The sequence below is a fragment of the Pangasianodon hypophthalmus genome, chromosome 21 (genome assembly GCF_027358585.1).
Source record: "Pangasianodon hypophthalmus isolate fPanHyp1 chromosome 21, fPanHyp1.pri, whole genome shotgun sequence".
Classification (NCBI taxonomy): Eukaryota; Metazoa; Chordata; class Actinopteri; order Siluriformes; family Pangasiidae; genus Pangasianodon; species Pangasianodon hypophthalmus.
In genome coordinates, this window is record NC_069730.1 from 7,150,054 (window position 1) to 7,167,746 (window position 17,693).

A 17,693-nucleotide genomic window follows, 5' to 3' on the forward strand; every position below is an offset into this window, starting at 1 on the left:
CTCCAGTACAGTGGAAGGTTAACTGTAATCCAGATTAATCCACCCCAAATCTGACATGCCGGTCTGATAAGAGCTGTGCAATAACAATTATAACCTACAAGCTTTAATGTACTTACCCATCTTTATTAAGAATAGAGAAATAAAAATGTTATTGCAGTGAAAGAAACAGAAAGAAATGTACCCTATTATGTCATCTGTCATGATTATTTAACAGATCTCCAAATAAGTCCATATAGTATTGCATTTAGAACTGGAAATGTTATAAATCTGAAAAGAATGAAGTGAGAAATTCTGTTAATAATTCCACAGGGGAATTTGTGTATTTACTGTACATTCAGGTTATGTACAAGTTTAAGTCAATTTCCAGTGCACCAAATGACCTGTGTGTAATTCACACATCCAGATTTTTCTTTAGCTTCTAGATCAAGTGCTTAAATCCAAGCACTTGCCTTTATTCCAGAAAAAAAAAAAACATGGACGGAAAAAAAAGAGGAACTGAAAATATAAAAAATATATCATTTTATTCCTTTGCTGTCAAAGTAGTGCAATGTAACATAATATCAACAGACAATTTTAAAATGCCAAATAAAAAAGACTAATGATATATGAATGAGAATATGGCAAGCATTAAAATAATCCTCTAATATGAAGCCATTCATATTCAGCATTACTCGGCAGCTTTTAAAATAGCACTTGATCCAGCACATCTTATTATTTTGCATTTCTTTTATTTTTTAATATTGTGCTCTAGAGTTAAATGCCGTGCACAACTTAAGGAAGCCACGAGATACTAAATCGAGGTTATGTAATTCATCTGCTAAGCTTACAGCTTAGTTTAAGTTGATTCATAACTTCATATCCATGAAAATAAAAAAAAAAAATCCTTTGCAATGTCTCCGATTAAGATGGGTCTCCTTGGATGTCCTCGTACTATTAATTAATGAATGAATGATCATATTTATATCATATTTCTGTATTTAAAACTGGCCTCAAATGGCATCCCATAGTTAGATGTATTTATAGCACAAAGCATAAACTCCAGTGTGACACATTGTGTGTCTGACAGTGGCGCTGGACTTAGTCCACGTTTCAGCTGATAACTTGCATAACTTCTGAATAGCACTCAAGTCCCAAAGAAAGTTTATATCTAGGATTCACCTTCCTACTTTTATGGATAATCTCAGCTCGATACTGTAGACTTGCCCCATCATGATGATGACAATAATCATCATCATCATTATCGTCATCAGAAAAATCATAACAATCATCATCATAATAATAACCTTGTCCTCATTCCAGGGCTTCGGTTAACAATATTCTCCCAGTGAACATCCTTTTAACATGGTTAATACCGTTGCCTTTCCTCTACACTGAAAAATAATGATTCAGTGGTTCAGTAAATGTGACAAAAAACAAATCTGTGATATTGACACAAAAAATGTTTAGATTTACTTACATGCTTTACATTCTCTACTAGATCAATTCATGTAAATATGCAGCTAAAACCCACAACTAATACCCAGCTAAAAGTGTATATTTTACTTACTTTACTGGCTTACTAGTATTTTACAAAATAGCATTTTACTAGTGGAAAAAAAGAAGTAACGCTTACTGAAGCAATGTTGAATCAATGGAGTACTAAAGTGGGGGCGTGGTTTTTAAACTCGATCTGCAAATGTGTGCACAGAACTTTAAACTGATTTAATTTTGAGTATTATGGATGGGATGTTTTCGATATTTCTCGTTTTATGTCAGCTTTAAGGCCTAAGGTTATTGTATTATGAAATGTTCTGAAAGATCGAGTGTTTCAGTTAAGTTTTCTTGGTTCACCCTTTTCGTATTTCTCAGTCAGTTGTATGGTGTGTGCGTACACACAACTTAGTTAATTAGTCATCTTGGGTTTTTCCAGTTCAGTTTATACGAAGGTTGATTTATTTACTGACTGTATTCACTCATTGATGTGCTTCTTGTTGGAGTCATTGAAGGTGTTACTGACTGTTATGTAGTAATGATAAAGTTTATATGATGTGTATTTGTTAAAAGTGGTTTATTGAGTTCATTTAATTCAAATTTGAGTAAAATGTACTTGGTAAAATAAGAAACTTGCTAGTTAAATTTACTTAACTTTTTTGAGGAGAATAATCCTTGGTGCAATGTAAACCTTACTTAAATTATGCTTAGTTAAATTTGCTACGATTTTTTTGGTGTGGAAATTGTCTTTCAGTGTATATAACTATATACTGTAATATACTGTATATAATCCCAATTTCAGGTGTCACCCAGAAGAGGATGAATTCCCTTTTGAGTCTGTTTCCCCTCAAGATTTCTTCCTCCTGTCTCCTATGGCGATCTAAAAATGAACATCTTGATTCGTGTAAAACTCCTTTGTGTCCATGTCTATTGTTAAAAGTGCTATACAAATGAATCTGAACTGAATTTGTTTGGCTGTTACTGCTTTACTTACTTACTATTTGTGTGGATATTGGAGTGTAATTCATTTCACGGCAGATTCCCTGAGCTTATTCAAATGTGTGTGTTTGTTTGTGTATGTGAATGTGTGAATCTGCGAGTCTGATTATTAAATTTTACACAACGCTACCAGATGCCACTTGGCCACAGAATAGTTGCTTGGTTTTGATACGCAGATACACACTTGCTAGTAAATAGCAAATTGTGTTGGCATGATGTGTGTCTGCAAACAGGAGGATAATTGTTTAATACCATGTAAAAGTGTGTGTATGTGCTAGTCTGTGAAAACTGCAAGGAGTCTCCTGATATAGGACTTTCTGGTCCTACTACTGAGTGTTGGCATGATTTTCACTGGCTTTAAATATAGCTCAGTTCTATCTCTCTCTATCTATCTATCTATATCTCTCTCTCTCTTTGTATGTGTGTATATGGCTGACCATCTGGTCCTTAAAGTGTTGTGTGTCTCCGTGCATATGAATCACTCGTGAGAGGTTGTGTTTATGGTGTTTACCGCCTGTGTGTGAGCTTGTGTTTGTTTTCTGCTCGGGTTTCCAGTGGGGGTGATCATCCGTGTATGACAGTGCATCACACTCTCTGTCTCTCTCTCTCTCTCTCACACACACACACACACACACACACACACACACACACACACACACACACACACCAAGGTTTATCACTACAGCATTTGTATAAAACATGAATCATTATTGTGTTTATAGAGAGAACATTCTAATGTGTGTCTTTGAGAGTTAATAGTCTGTTTAATCCACTGACTTTCACATATTTCCTCACTTTGGCTCATGTATACAGCAGAAGTGACAGCCTATAACTCTGAACACACACACACACACACATTAACACACGTGTATTAGGCACCAGTTCTGGTATCTAATATATATAATACCAGTATGTGGTATTAGATAGTTTTTATAGAACTGGGGCGAAATACAGCCTTATTATTTAAGGAATAAAACACTCCGGGACATGCAGTTATAGGAAAATTATCAACGTCGGGGTAATGTGATGTGGTCAAATATAAATCAGAGTTATTGTTACCACCCCCAAGTTGATTCTTTTCCAGCATGTTACAAAGTGTATTTATTTATTTATTATTAATTCCTCCTATGTGACAGCAATTTGCCAAATGATTGCAATTTTTTATTTATTACTAAACAACATACCACACTTTTTTTTTATAGTTTATGGTTACATTTAATGTTGTGGAACGTCTCTTGAGGCTAGTTAGTTCCTGTTGTCTCTTATGTTGGAGCAGCTATAAACAATCGTTCACTAATCAGCTTGAAAACTCATCTTCAAATTAATAAATAAAAACGCAGTTTGTCATATTATTGAGAAATATGAAAGAGAAAAGCCGTCTGTTCTGAAGAATTTGCCATGGCGGAAAACTTACGAACTGTTATGAATGACTAACTGGATTTAACTTTTCGGATTTCTCAGTGACTTTTTCAGATTAGTTGGCTTGAGTGTATTATTATGAATTTGCAACAGTGAGAACAAGTTGCTCGTACAGTCATTTCAGAGAGAACAGGGATAAATCTATGCATATATGGAACCAGTGTTCCCATTTGGTTACTCACAAAAAAGTATCTGTGACTTCTGACATCATGTTTAAACGTCAGACGAATCGAGAGACAAGTGAATTGCGTTTGTAGCACTGGAGCAGTAGCACTTGCGCCAGATCTTCTTGCAGCTCTGGCTGTCACAGTATGAATGTGTATTTATCTTCTGTCCAATAAAAGTTAGAAGTGACACTAAACATAGGAGTTTCTCCATAAAAGCTGTTTAGGAATGGCTGAGAGGTACTTTTAGTAAGGAATTCCTACACTAAGAGACAGGGCTGGGGTTTAGTGAATAAATATTGTCAGTTATTAGCTGATGTGGTATCGGGCCGCAGTAAACTCATAAATGAAATTCCAATTCACTATATCACATTAAGCTCCAACTAATAACAAGATGAATTGTTGGACAATATATGGTCTGGAGAAGGCACTGATGTGTAACACGACTCGCAGATGATATTCTCATGGTTCATGTGAGCACCAGTCGTCATCATTGATCTCCAGTGGTGCTGCATTACTTGTCTCAGTAGGTGCAATACCCACACAACTGAGATGATATCTTACTAGAAGCACGTTGTTATGAAAAAATTTATTGCACAATTAAACACTGAGAGAAGCCATGTATGATCATCTTAGTCTAAGTGACTCCTTAGTAATTCCACTGGAATACATCTCTGGTCTATGTTCTCACAGATTTCTCAAATTAAGATAAGTATGCCCATCCACTACATCTTCCAATTAGGAGTTACTTTAGCTTCAAAGTTCTTTCTGCAAATGGCTCCTGACATTTTTCTAATCATATTTATGCCACACACGAAAACATACCACTAGCTATGTTTACACAGAGTCCGATAATCTGTTAATAATAGCTTAATAACTAATAGCTAAATCAGAATTTTAAAAAATGTTCATGTATACACCTCAATCAGAATAGAGAAAGATGATTGAGGTCAGTCTGAATAAAATTTACATGCAACTGAATCATAATCGTTGTAATAATCCAATAAATAAAAGCATAATAGCCATGAAAAACTTTGTGTCTGGTTACTTTGTCTATCACAATTTATTCATATGTCTCAAGACCCTGCTGCCATGTACTGTAATGTACTTGGATGAGCGTCTAAGTAATATTTTGAGGCAGATGAGAGACGCAAAGTGATTTCTGTAATGTGGGCTTGACATTTAATAAGCTATTTACTAGACATTCAACAAGAATGCAGCTCTGTATAAAAGTAAGAACTTTAATAAAACCTAAATTTCTTGTACAGTTATTCCAAAACAATGGTCTTTAACATTAGAAGATGACTAAAGGCCATGTAAAGATGGATAACGTGCATTTTATGTTATTTTCAACAACAAGCATCCTTGTTCCTGAATATCAGGCAAATTTGAAATGCTGAGCAACATTACTGCGCTCATAAACTCTCTCTATCCATTCAATAATCACACTTAGATAAGGGTTTTGGTGTGAAATCATTCAAACTGTGTTAACAACACAAGCAGTGCACTTAAAAAGCTGAATACGCCATCTGAACTCTGAAACCTCACTTCCCACGTATATGTAATTCTGGATCAAATTTCATATAAAGTGCATATAAACTGAGACTGCTCAGATAGGTACATGTATAAAAACAGTTCATTCAGCATCTGCAATCAGAATGAGTTCATTTGAAATGTAGCCACATTTTGAACTAGCCAGCTTGTCAACTAGCTAAAAGCTAAAATGCACTGTATTTGCAGTTACTAAAATTTCCATCGATCCATCCATTCTCTGTACCACTTATCCTTCACAGGGTCTATCCCAGGGGACTCGGGGCACAAGGCAGGGGACACCCTGGATGGGGTGCCAACCCATCATAGGGCACAATTGCACACAGTCATTCACACAATTTGGAAATGCCAGTCAGCCTACATGTGCCATCAGCGCATGTCTTTGGACTGGGGGAGGAAACCGGAGTACCCAGAAGAAACCCCCGAGGCACGGGAGGACATGCAAACTCCATGCACCCAGGACAGAGAAGGGGTTAGTTACTAAAATTTTAGCTAGATAATTTGATTCATGGTATGCTAGTGGCAATAAAAGATGTGAAAAAATAGCATAAAAGGTATCTAAAATGTAATGATTAACTGAAGCAGAGATGGCTAACCCAGTGACTAGCTACTAGCAAGATAAGTTAACCAACTATTGTTAGCTAGCACCAAATAATCAAATACCACTGCACACCTAACCTAAATGACATGATTCAACTGGTGTGGTGGATGAATTGCTGATTGAATACTGTAATTAGGGCTAACAAGCAAAGTTAAGCCTTGATTTATACATATTGTCTTCACAAAGACTCATTATGTGATAAGAAAGGTAAGCTTGAGGCAGCAGTGAAGAAATGTATGACCCATTGGAGGGGTGTTTAAAATGTCCAAACCTGGTTAGAAAAATATATATTTCAATGTTTACACAGTTGAACACAGTGTAATTTCTAAAATTTCCAACCTTTCTTTACTTTCTTTTGCATTGGTGGGATAAAATCTTAATTAATACCCCGCTCAACCCCCCGGTGATTTGAGATCTCCTTAAGTCAACCTAGATTTTACTAAAAATCAGCTCACGACTCTGACACACCACACACATGTGCATGCTGACTTTCTAACTGCAGCATTACATTCATCTTGTCTATATAAGTTGTAGAGATTCACAGCGGTGGAGGGGCAAGGTGGATTAGTGGTTAGCACGTTTGCCCTAGCACCTCCAGGGTTGGGGGTTTGAGGGTTGGGGATCGCAGGGCACAATCTCACACACACTCATTCAAACACTACAGACAATTTAGAGATGCCAATCAGCCTACATGGGTTCGGGAATTGAAACCCCAACCCTGGAGATGGCTTAGTGGTTAGCATGTTTGCCCTAGCACCTCCAGGGTTGGGGGTTCGATTCCTGAACTCCTGTAGACTGAGTGGCATCTCTAAATTGTCCGGAGTGTGTGTGAGGTTGTGCCCTGCAATGGGCTGGCACCCTGTCCAGGGTGTCCCTTCCCTTGTGCCCAGAGTTCCCTGGGATAGGCTCCAGGCTCCCTGCGACCCTGTGTAGGATAAGCAGTACAGAAAATGGATGGATGGCTGGAGATTCACAGCAGTGTCTGAGTTCACCAAAGCTGATAGTTATCTGAAACAAATGCTAGATGATGTGGAGAGCGCTCGGCTGGTGCGTCTAGCTGTGTGCATTTATAGCCCCAGTAAGCCTGACACACACTCTCAGTTCCTATTAGGAGTTTGGCCTCAATGTGCACTCTCACCCAAGAGACTAACAAGGTCTGGTCAAAGTAGGCAAAAGCTCATTTATCTTACTGTCACTTTAAAGCTTGTTTTTTTCTCCTTATTTTCCATGTCTTCCCATCTTATTATTTAGAACCTACTTACAATGGAAGTTTAAGGGTACTTAAAAGAAATACATAGTTCTGGTGATTCTTTTCATGAATTCTTCAATCAATGATATTTATTTATGTGATACCAACGAAGTTCGGTATGACCTCAGACAAAGCACAAGTAACTGTACATTTTGTACTTTTTGGGTGATTCCATGATTGGGGAGCTAGTTATATTGATTAAATATGTACAGTCCCCTCTGAAAGTATTGGAACAGCAAGGCCAATTCTTTTGTTTGTTCTATACACTGTAGACATTTGGGTTTGAGATCAAAAGATGAATATGAGATGATAGACCAGAATTTCAGCTTTCATTTCCTGATATTTACATCTAGATGTGTTAACTTAGAACATGGCACCTTTTGTTTGAATCCTCACATTTTGATCACAAGTGATCACAAATATTGGAACATGTGATTGACAAGTGTTTCTTGTTGCCCAGGTGTGCTCTGTGAGATTGATTTCTTAAAAGATTAATAGATCTGAATGTCTACTATAGGTGTGAGCCCTGGGTTTCATCTGTGAAGACTGCATTTGTTGTTAAAAAGGATAAACCAACATGTAGACCAGAGAGCTGTCTATGGGAGAAAAGCAAGCCATTTTGATGCTGAGAATAAAACAGAGCCATTGCACAAGCATTGGGCATAGCCACTACAACAATTTGGAATGTCCTGAAAAAGAAAGAAACCACTGGTGGAAAAAGGTGAAAGGTTTTATATTGGCCAAGTCAATCACCAGACCTTAACCCCTTGCCATTCCAATACTTTCAGAGCAGACAGTATGTATGTAAAGGACATTTTAAACACAGGTAAAGTGTCCCTGACAACAACCTGTGTGCATGTTTCTAATAAATAACTTAAAACATTAATAAAACCATTAGAGCACTTATAAAACCACACTTTTGCTTGTCCAATCTGACTATAACTACACTTGAAATGTCGTCAAATCACCGAAATACTTCAAAAATCATATTATTTTTGCATCATCATCATCATGTGAATCCATTTAACATGTCTTGTCATTTAACATGCTTGAAACACCTTCTTCCATGAATCAATTATAGCGTATTAAAAATGTACATTTAAGTGTTTCATCTGAACATGTTCACAAGTTCTATGAATTATTTAGAATATTCCAGAAAATAACAGAAATCTGAATCATCTGAATTTCCCAAAGATCATGGGAAGAAGATAAGTCCTTTTGAGTCTTTATTTTTCTTTATTTTTAATTATATTGTGACATTAACTGAAAAGGTCACTTTGACTGTAGAACTCCGTTACCCAAATTATCGATTGAAAAAAAGATTATTTAATGAAATTTGTTCGTAACTAAATCATTAGAATGTCCTTAATGGCCTCATGCCATTAACACGGGTGCTAGCTAACTACATTTTGTGTATTTTTATTCTAAAAAAAACTCAACCTTGTTACTTATTTTACAATTGTCAAAAAATTCAAACTGAAAGAAATGGGAAAATGTTGTGATATGGGTTAATGCATTTTTGAATGGTTAAATCGATGTTTTCTTAGATTCAGTTTACTATAATTTTCCAGTGGTGGAAAGTTGGATAAAGCCATATAATAGCATATTGTGTGGCATATATTTCATATTTTAAAGTGATTATTGATGGAGTAAACAGGTTATGTTATATTTTCAGTATAGGGCAGTTAACATTCATGCCCTCGACCTCCGTGTGGAATTCTCAACTTAGACGACCCTGCAGGCAGTGAAGGAAGAAACAAAGAAAGACAGATGTAAAGGGAAAGAAAGAATAGTAAATGTACCCATGAGACTATAACTGAAAAGGAAATTAATGAATGGCTGATCATCTGACTGGATGGATAGATGAATGGAAGGAAGCATAAATTCTTTTTTTCCCTATGGTTCTGGAAACTCTTGCTACTGTGTGTATTTGCGTTTTATATTCTTATGAGTGTCAGCCAAGTTGGATCCAAATACACCACTGGTATGTGCCAGATTTTTCCATGCCAGCTTAACATGCTAGGACATTCTTATAACAGCTTGTCAATTTTGGAATGCTTTGCTGTCAACACTGATGTACACCACATAAATTGTATATCAGTTTACACAGATGTCTTAGCTAATTACCAAATTAACCAGTACACGGTTTCCGCAAGGATCCAGCAGCCATATTCTTTTCCAAACAACTACTATTTATATCTAAATAGACATTTCAATTCTTAGTACTGCAAAAGTCATTACACATTGCCAATCATGTGACATTTGCTTTAAAATGTTAATGAAGGGGCACCACCAATCCTATTATATCACATGAACTGCATATATACTTCACATGAACTGCATGTATATTTCAGGGGTATTCTACTAAAGTTTGTAAAGGTCTGTGTACAGAAAAATTCCTAAATGTTGTTCAGCACAAATGCTTAATAATTAATGATTAGTTTATGGTTTTATATACAATGTAAATTTGAAGTGATTGTTATTATGTTTTGTTCCATAGTGATGTTCTATGTTACTACTTTTGACTATATTTTGAATTTGATGCAAGGAGAATAAACGGATACTTCTTTATGCATTCCTGTTTTTTCATAGTCACTTAAAAAAAAAGCCGTGTCGGCTGTTTGCTAATCAGACCGGAGAGGGTAAATAAAATGAAAAATCTGGGAAACTCTCCCCTTTCTGACCTTATGTCTCTAGCCTTGTAGTTAGTCTCTGGTCTGATGACCTGCCTTCAGCTAAATAATTGATGATGGAATAAATGCAAGTTCATGTTAAGAGTTGCTGAACAATTGGCAGGCTTTTTTTTGTAATATGTTGATGGTATTATTAAGCACTTGGTTAAGTCCACTGTAATCTTTTGCTGTAGGGATGCAACGGAATACTAATACAATAATCGGATTGAATAGATAATGTGTAAATGGGCACTACTCATTTTATTAGAAAGGTTGACAGGGCATCTGGTTTCACCTGGCTGAGACTAGAGATGTGCATTGGTCTAGGCCATATCCACTTCAGGTTTAAATCCGAATACAGATACGAATATTTGGAGCACTAAACAGACACAATAACACTCCTACTTTGCTGGTTCTGTGATCCACTAGTTGACGACCATTTGTATGGTTCTTCATTCATTTTGGGTCAACCAGTAATATATTCACTTCAGACATAGCAGACTGGAAAATATTTATTCAGCTGATGGGTCCCTGCTAGCTGACTTCTCACAGAATCCAATTCCCAGAAACCCATTGAACTGTTATGAAATGTATGTGGGGGGGAATGGTTTTATTGATCTACTACTGCCTAATGCACTGAGCCCAATCAGGTAACGAAGAACAGAAAATCTGACTTGAGTGTTTCATCCTGTTGCCTGAAAAATAGCACAAATGCTTTTTAGAAAATGGCCTCCTTAGGCCAGTGCATTAAGATGAGCTATTCATTATAGACAGGTTAGTATGAAAGCAGCATTGTTTGAAAGGTTTGGATCTCATCTGCGATGACTAATGGATATATTAAGCTCCCTTTAAATAAACATGAAATCATGAAGGCCTATCTCCATTTTAGGTTTCATAAAAGACCTACTGCTAGACTCCATTACAGAAACACAAACCCCATTTGCATACAAAAACATAATTAAGCCGTTGTTTTAAGTTCTAAGCTGAGAAGAGCATTCTGTATCCTCTTCACCTTGGCAATTTGCTATTTCAACAAACATAATCGTATAAAAACCATTATCATCCTTGTGAAATCCAGTGTATGTATCATTATACTTCATAAAAAAAACAATATTGTCTGGATCCTTGTACAATAGCACAATGGAAGTGAGTGTGTAAATGGGAAAAAAAATGCTTTTCTGACAAGTGTAAATTATTCCTTACACATTTGTATGTATGTCATTTGCCAATTCATATTTGAAGCCTGCTCTTCTTTCCCTAAAATGGCAAAAACATGGCTGAACTCGCTCTTTCCAGAGAAAATCCTTCCCTACTTTTTAAGGAAGCTGAATAGATAAAGCACTGAATTCCCTATTATAGAAATAAACGTTCTTCAGTTTTCCTCCTGAAACAAATAGACTGGTCTAAATCTCACCAGCACAGTAAGAGTCATAGTCCTATGTCATGAGATAATAGTATTTATGAATAATAAAGAAGACAATTTAAAATATATGTCTCATCCCCTTACTTTTTAAATGAAAATGTCAACTGAAAGAGCAATTTGCAAATATACCCACTCTAAAAAAAAACCCTGCTATATATAAAAATGAAGCGTGATGCTATAAAAGAGGCATTGCTAATTATAGTCACAGCATTGTAATCACGACTGTTGCAAGACTCACGCGCCGGTGATCACAGAAACCTGATTGCGTGCACTGAGGTGCAACTGAACAGTTCTGGGTGTAGAATAATGAATGAGAATCTGCATGCAGTGGAATCATTCTTAGCACAGAAGTGTATTCGCTTTGAGCATGCCTAAGGTTTGAGCTCACTGTGCAAATCAGGGTCATAATCACAGCAAGAGCCTGTCTACTTAAAGGATGAAATGAGGCAATATAAAGGATGAGTGCACAGAAGATGGGGTGGAGATCAATGTTTCACTAAGTATGGGAATAGTGAAGCATGCACGATTTGTTTTATTTTTATGTTCCTCGACTAATGGAGAGAGAGGCATTGTGTATGACAGGGTTTGCTTACAGGTGTATTTATCACCAGCATCATTAATAACAGCAAGAATGCTGTATATTTCTTATTAGTACGAGTAACATAGAAAAAAATTGTAGAACGTGGTAAAAAATAATTGATTAAGCCATGGCCTCAGCACATGTATAATGTGGCTGAGGACACCAGTTTAGAAAATTGCCTTCTGGTCCGGAAAGTTTGTTTGTGTTTGGACGGGTCTCGTGTCAGTCATTTTACAGATACTCTTCAATGCCCCTTCACTGCACTCCATCTAAGTGTGAAATTGGCAATAATTCTCCTGTGAGCAAAATAATCCCTCTGTGTTTCAAAAAACTTAACATAAAAAATGCAGTAAAACCAGAATAAACACTGGCAGGGTTTTTTTTATTACTTAATATTAATTTATTACTAGTGAAAGGGAAAAAGCTGGACACAGAATTAGTTACATTGCTCCTGGACAGGTATATAAAGGCAATCTTTGAAAGCTTTGAATTGTTTGAATGGCTGGCTTTACATAACAAATCAAGTAGATGCATGTTTTTTTTATTATAAAGAAAAAAGGACAACGACTGCACTCAGGAGCATTCTCATAAATCATTAACGGCTGAATGTTGTGTGTTTCTAGTGTTAAAACTTGGCTTTCAAGTGCACTTTGATGTCATGACAGTCAGACAGGGCAATGAAATTGATGTCATGACTGTCAGACAGGGAATGGGATGGGGGGCAGACTCAAGGGGTAAAAAAATCATCAATCTATTTAAATTTCATCTATTTAAATTTTTACAAATCTTACCTAATGCTCCTTTTCTGTGTTACATTCCTAATAATCCAGACCAACAATAAACGACTACAATGGACTGTCACTGTTTAGATATAAAACTTGCAGGAATGTTGTTATAAACACAGGTTGTACAGTATATATAGACTGATGTTCCAGAAACCTGCAACAGACAAATGCTTAAGGAAAAATCTCAAACATTTCACGTTTTCGTGTGAAAAACACTTGAAGTTGCGATTCAACCTGTTATACCCTGAAAATTATGTAAACACATGTGACATCATGTGAACAATATGGGATCATGTCATGTGAATATAAATGAATTGTGTAAAAATCACATGCGAGAATAAATGAAATGTAAAAATCACATGTGAAAATAAATAAAAAAGCGCAGAAATCACATGCAAAAATAAATAAAATACGCAGAAATCACATGCAAAAATAAATAAAATACGCAGAGATCACATGCGAAAATAAATGAATTGTGTATAAATCACACGTGAAAATAAATGAAACGTAAAAATCACACATGAAAATAAATTAAACATAAAAATCACATGCGAAAATAAGTTAATCAAGCAAAAATCACATGCAAAATAAATGACTCGTAAAAATTGCATGCAAAAATCAATGACTCGTGTAAAAATCACATGAAAAACTAAATGAGTCATGCAAAATAATAAATAAATGATTCATGTGAAAAGTGCATATGAAAATAAATGAATCATTTGTAAAAAAAATTAATTAATAATAATAATAATAATAATAAAATCACATACATGTGAAAAAAAATCATGTGACTACTTTTTTTGCATACAAACAGGGTTGCATCCACTGTTTTTACTAGTTTTAAAGATTCCACTTTTATAGTATTAACCACTTCGAAAGAAGAGATTTCTTAAAGCGGAGTTGTGCTGCAATGTTTCTTAGTTTGGTGCTGTAAAAGTAGTGTTTGCGCTCAAAGTGTAGTTTTGGGGTAATTTTAGTCATACAGAGTCTTTTCTTAGTAATTTACCAACACGTTTGAGGGAAAGCTTGATATTCAGGTCTCATTTCCAGTGTCAATCTGCCTTTTCCTTGCTTGTATAAATGACTAGCTAGTCAAATCGCTATCCTCCGCCATTAGCAAGCGTGTGCTCGACATCCATATTTTCCCAGTTGCTTAGCAACAGTGTTCACATGACTTTAATCATTTGAAAGACAAGTGATTTTGACTTCCAATGTCGAAAGCACAAATTCACAAGTTCAGTTCAAGCCTCTGACGGAAAGATATAGGCCCTGGTGCAAATTTTATGCAAATGAATATTGACTGTATAATATTTTGCATTGAAAAAAGTGTGCAATAGCATACAGCTAAACCCGATCTGTGACTTTTTTTTTTTTTTTTATTAGGAGTGTGTCGTTGCTTAGTAACCATGTTCCTATACTGTGTGAGTGACTGGCTTGATTATCATGTGAATATTATAGAATTTGAATCCAATGGAAATTCTCTGTCACTGAGAGAAAATGTCCAGGTCTAAAGTAAAGAAATCCAAATGATTGTCTTGAATGATTCCTCAGATCAATCTTAAATCCTACATCAAGCGTGTGGTCCGACGTGTCTTCAGTTCCCCAATCACAAGTTTAGTTTCTACCTGCGTTTACTTCCAATTTACTGTTTTGAAGAATCATAAACAGCCATGGTTTCATCTTATTATGTCATATACCACCTCTATTTAAATGTGTATAGAAACTTTACGGAGAAAAATAAAGTGGTGAGAGTGTACATACAGGTAGCTTGCTTTGCTAATTCCTCAAAGATGCTAGTACAAAGTGTAGCATGTACCATGTAACTCAAACCTAAATACATTTTAAACAAAAGTGACGTGTATGAATCATATAGTGGACTGTTTAGTTACTACTATTTTCATTGAAACTAAAAAAAGAGGGGAAAAAAAACATCACTGGACGGTTCACGCCCACAAGCGACAACAGGAACAGTCGCTACACAGCCACAAGATACAAACGACACAAACGAATTGTCACTTGCTAATATGAACGTATGGTGAGGTTCGTTCAACTAGCGACGTAATTGACATTTAGCTTGGGATTAGACAGTTGAACAGTATGAGGCACTCACACACTGTTCTGTTTCCATGCAAGTCAGAATTTCAGTGACAAGAAATGGAAAGAAAGGACTACCTTCATGACAGGCAAGAAATTGAATACCTAAAGCAAATGCTTATCAGAAAATATGTGATGTTATTCTTGTTAATAATGAATAAAAAGAGTAATAATAGCTTTAATATTGATTTACAGTCTGTTACATATCATGTGCACTTTATTCATATAGCTTCATGTTTAAATTGTAGGTTTGTTGTGATATAGGAAATCGAGATGCTACATTAGCCGTGGTTGCTAGCTACTTTCATGTATCATCTTTCCTAGATTTTTACCAGATTTATGTTTTTTGGTACATGGGGCATACATTCTGCGTATAACAATAATAATAATAATAATAATAATAATAATACTGATAATAATAATGATAATAATAATAATAATAATAATACATATATAAAAATAACAATAAAAATCTATGTTGCATACAAATATTTATTTATTTATTTTATTGTTTCAGTGAAATCCATAAACGTAAATGTAATTGCAATTGTAGTATGGCTTTTTTGTGCATGTACAGCTCTACTGTAAGTATCGAAATCATTTTAGATGCTAGGATGAAAGAATTACAATGAACCCAGTGTAGAATGAGGTGTGTGTGTGCTTTGTAATAGATGTCACATGAGGTCTTGTTGTATTTGTTGCCATTTAAACATTGAGCCAACAGTAGTGTGTGTGTGTGTGTGTGTGTGTGTGTTTGCTTCCCTCATCCTATAGGATTAACTCAAAGCCCCACCAGCATATGATCACCCAGCACGTCACTCTCTCTGCCATGAGCCACTGTAATGGGCCAGTGTCTACAGTAGAAATGCATAGTGTGTGCACTGTTTTATTTCATCGCCATTTTAGATTTTGATTCACTAGGCATAGGTCATAGGTGAATCTGCACTGGGGGTCTTACCTAAGCTGAGTAAAGGAAATGCATGCATTCAACCATTAACCAAACCTTCACAATGTAAAACTGATTCATTTTAGAGATAATGGTGAGGCTGGGAAAAAGCACACCATGCATATTCTGACTATTAATATGGAATCGGTATATATAGTCTAATTTGATATATATATATATATATATATTCACCGAATATGTGTCTATATATGTCAATATTTCTCCTTAATCACTTCGTAAATTCCTTTTCCTTTCCTGGGTTGAATGGAACAAAAGGCCTGGGATCAAATGGTCTCTTTCATGATGTTGACACATACCTCACACTGGGAAACAAATCGTTTTAGTGCAAACACAAAGAGATGTTCTTACCTCCCAATCATAGTAGAGTGCTGTTGAACGGCAGCCTCTAGGAGGCGTTCGAGGATGGTCCATTCCCCCATGGCTGGATACTAGAGGCATCCACCGAACACTACGTACTGCCTCGGCGCTCCTCAGACCTCCTCAGGATCCACGAGGCTCGTTCTCTCTCTCTCTCTCTCTCTCTTTCTCTCTCTGGAGATGATCAGCAACAGGAGGAAGTGAAAGAGAGAAGGGGTAGAAGAGACTGCGTGATCCTACTATGAGGTCTTGTGGATGGAGAGCTTCTAAAATCCCATGATGAGAGAGTATGTGATGAAGCGTGAACTGAACCGAGCCTCACTTCACGTTGACCCTGGATGCCCCTACACTTTACGCTCTCCCTCACTCAAGCCTTACGCTAAAACACACTCGTCCTTACTTTCATCTGTCATAATCCACCAGTAGGGCATCTCCCAATCTCCGTCAGTCAGAACACCTCACACAGACATCGAGTATTAGTTACTCCATGCTTATCTTCTTTCCTATCTTTAGATGTGTCTATCCAGCTCTGGAAATTTCACTGCCACATCTTTATCCCTTTCTCTCATCCTTCCATTTCTTTTTCTTTTTTTAGCCCTTCATTCTTTTTTTCCTTTCTCTCTCTACCGCTCCCTCTGACCCTTCTGTCACTACGAGTCTCTCCTCCAGCGCTCTCGAGGCTTCTGCTTTGCTCTCTCTACCCCTCCTTCTCACGTTCTCCGCTTGCTTTGGCACTGTCACAGTGAGTGAGCGTGGCTTTACACTCCCTCCCTCTCTACCTCCCTCCCTCCCTTCCCCTTCCCTTGCTTTTGCTTGCTATCTCTCTCTCTCTTTCACCCTCGCTCAGTTCCTATTAAATATGCTCAAAATTGTTCATGTGAGAAGCTCTGATTCCCTGGAAACATCTCTACTGCTGTCATCTTCATACCAGCTCTTTCACCTGTTTCCCCCTTCATCACTCTTTTGTTCTCTCTCACAAGGTTTGTGCGTGTGTCCAGGAGATTAGTGAGAGGAATCACTGCTCTACACCTTCCTCAATCTCTTTTCATTTATCCGCCCCTCCCACTTTCTCTCGCTACCTCTCGCTTCTCTCATCCAAATGCCATCCAAAGCATTCTGTCCCTCCTTTCATCTTCAGACGCTGCTCTCGCTTCTACATGCCTTTCCGTTGACTGAACTGTGTAGAATGGGAAGAAAGGATGCGAGTACATCCTAGACGGCTGATCATTTCCTCTAAAATATGCTGGTATTTAGGCACATGGGCATCCATTGTGGCAGTGACAAGTGTATTTGGCTTCAAATTTACACCCTTCCTTGGAAATAAGAACAAAACAGAAAATCTGTTTACTGAAAACTTTATAA

At 36.6% G+C, this 17,693-nt stretch overlaps 1 protein-coding gene across 1 annotated transcript in view; it reads right to left on the reverse strand.

Moving 5' to 3' along the window:
• The window catches only part of LOC113543395 (gap junction delta-2 protein), a 29,994-nt gene extending 12,947 nt beyond the window's left edge, over nt 1–17,047 (reverse strand). Inside the window, exon 1 of the mRNA XM_026941534.3 lies at nt 16,323–17,047. Within this exon, the coding sequence (XP_026797335.1) occupies nt 16,323–16,393 (71 nt within the window). The 5' untranslated portion in view covers nt 16,394–17,047. The remainder of the gene's footprint in view (nt 1–16,322) is intronic.
• Between the last annotated feature and the right edge of the window lie 646 nt (nt 17,048–17,693).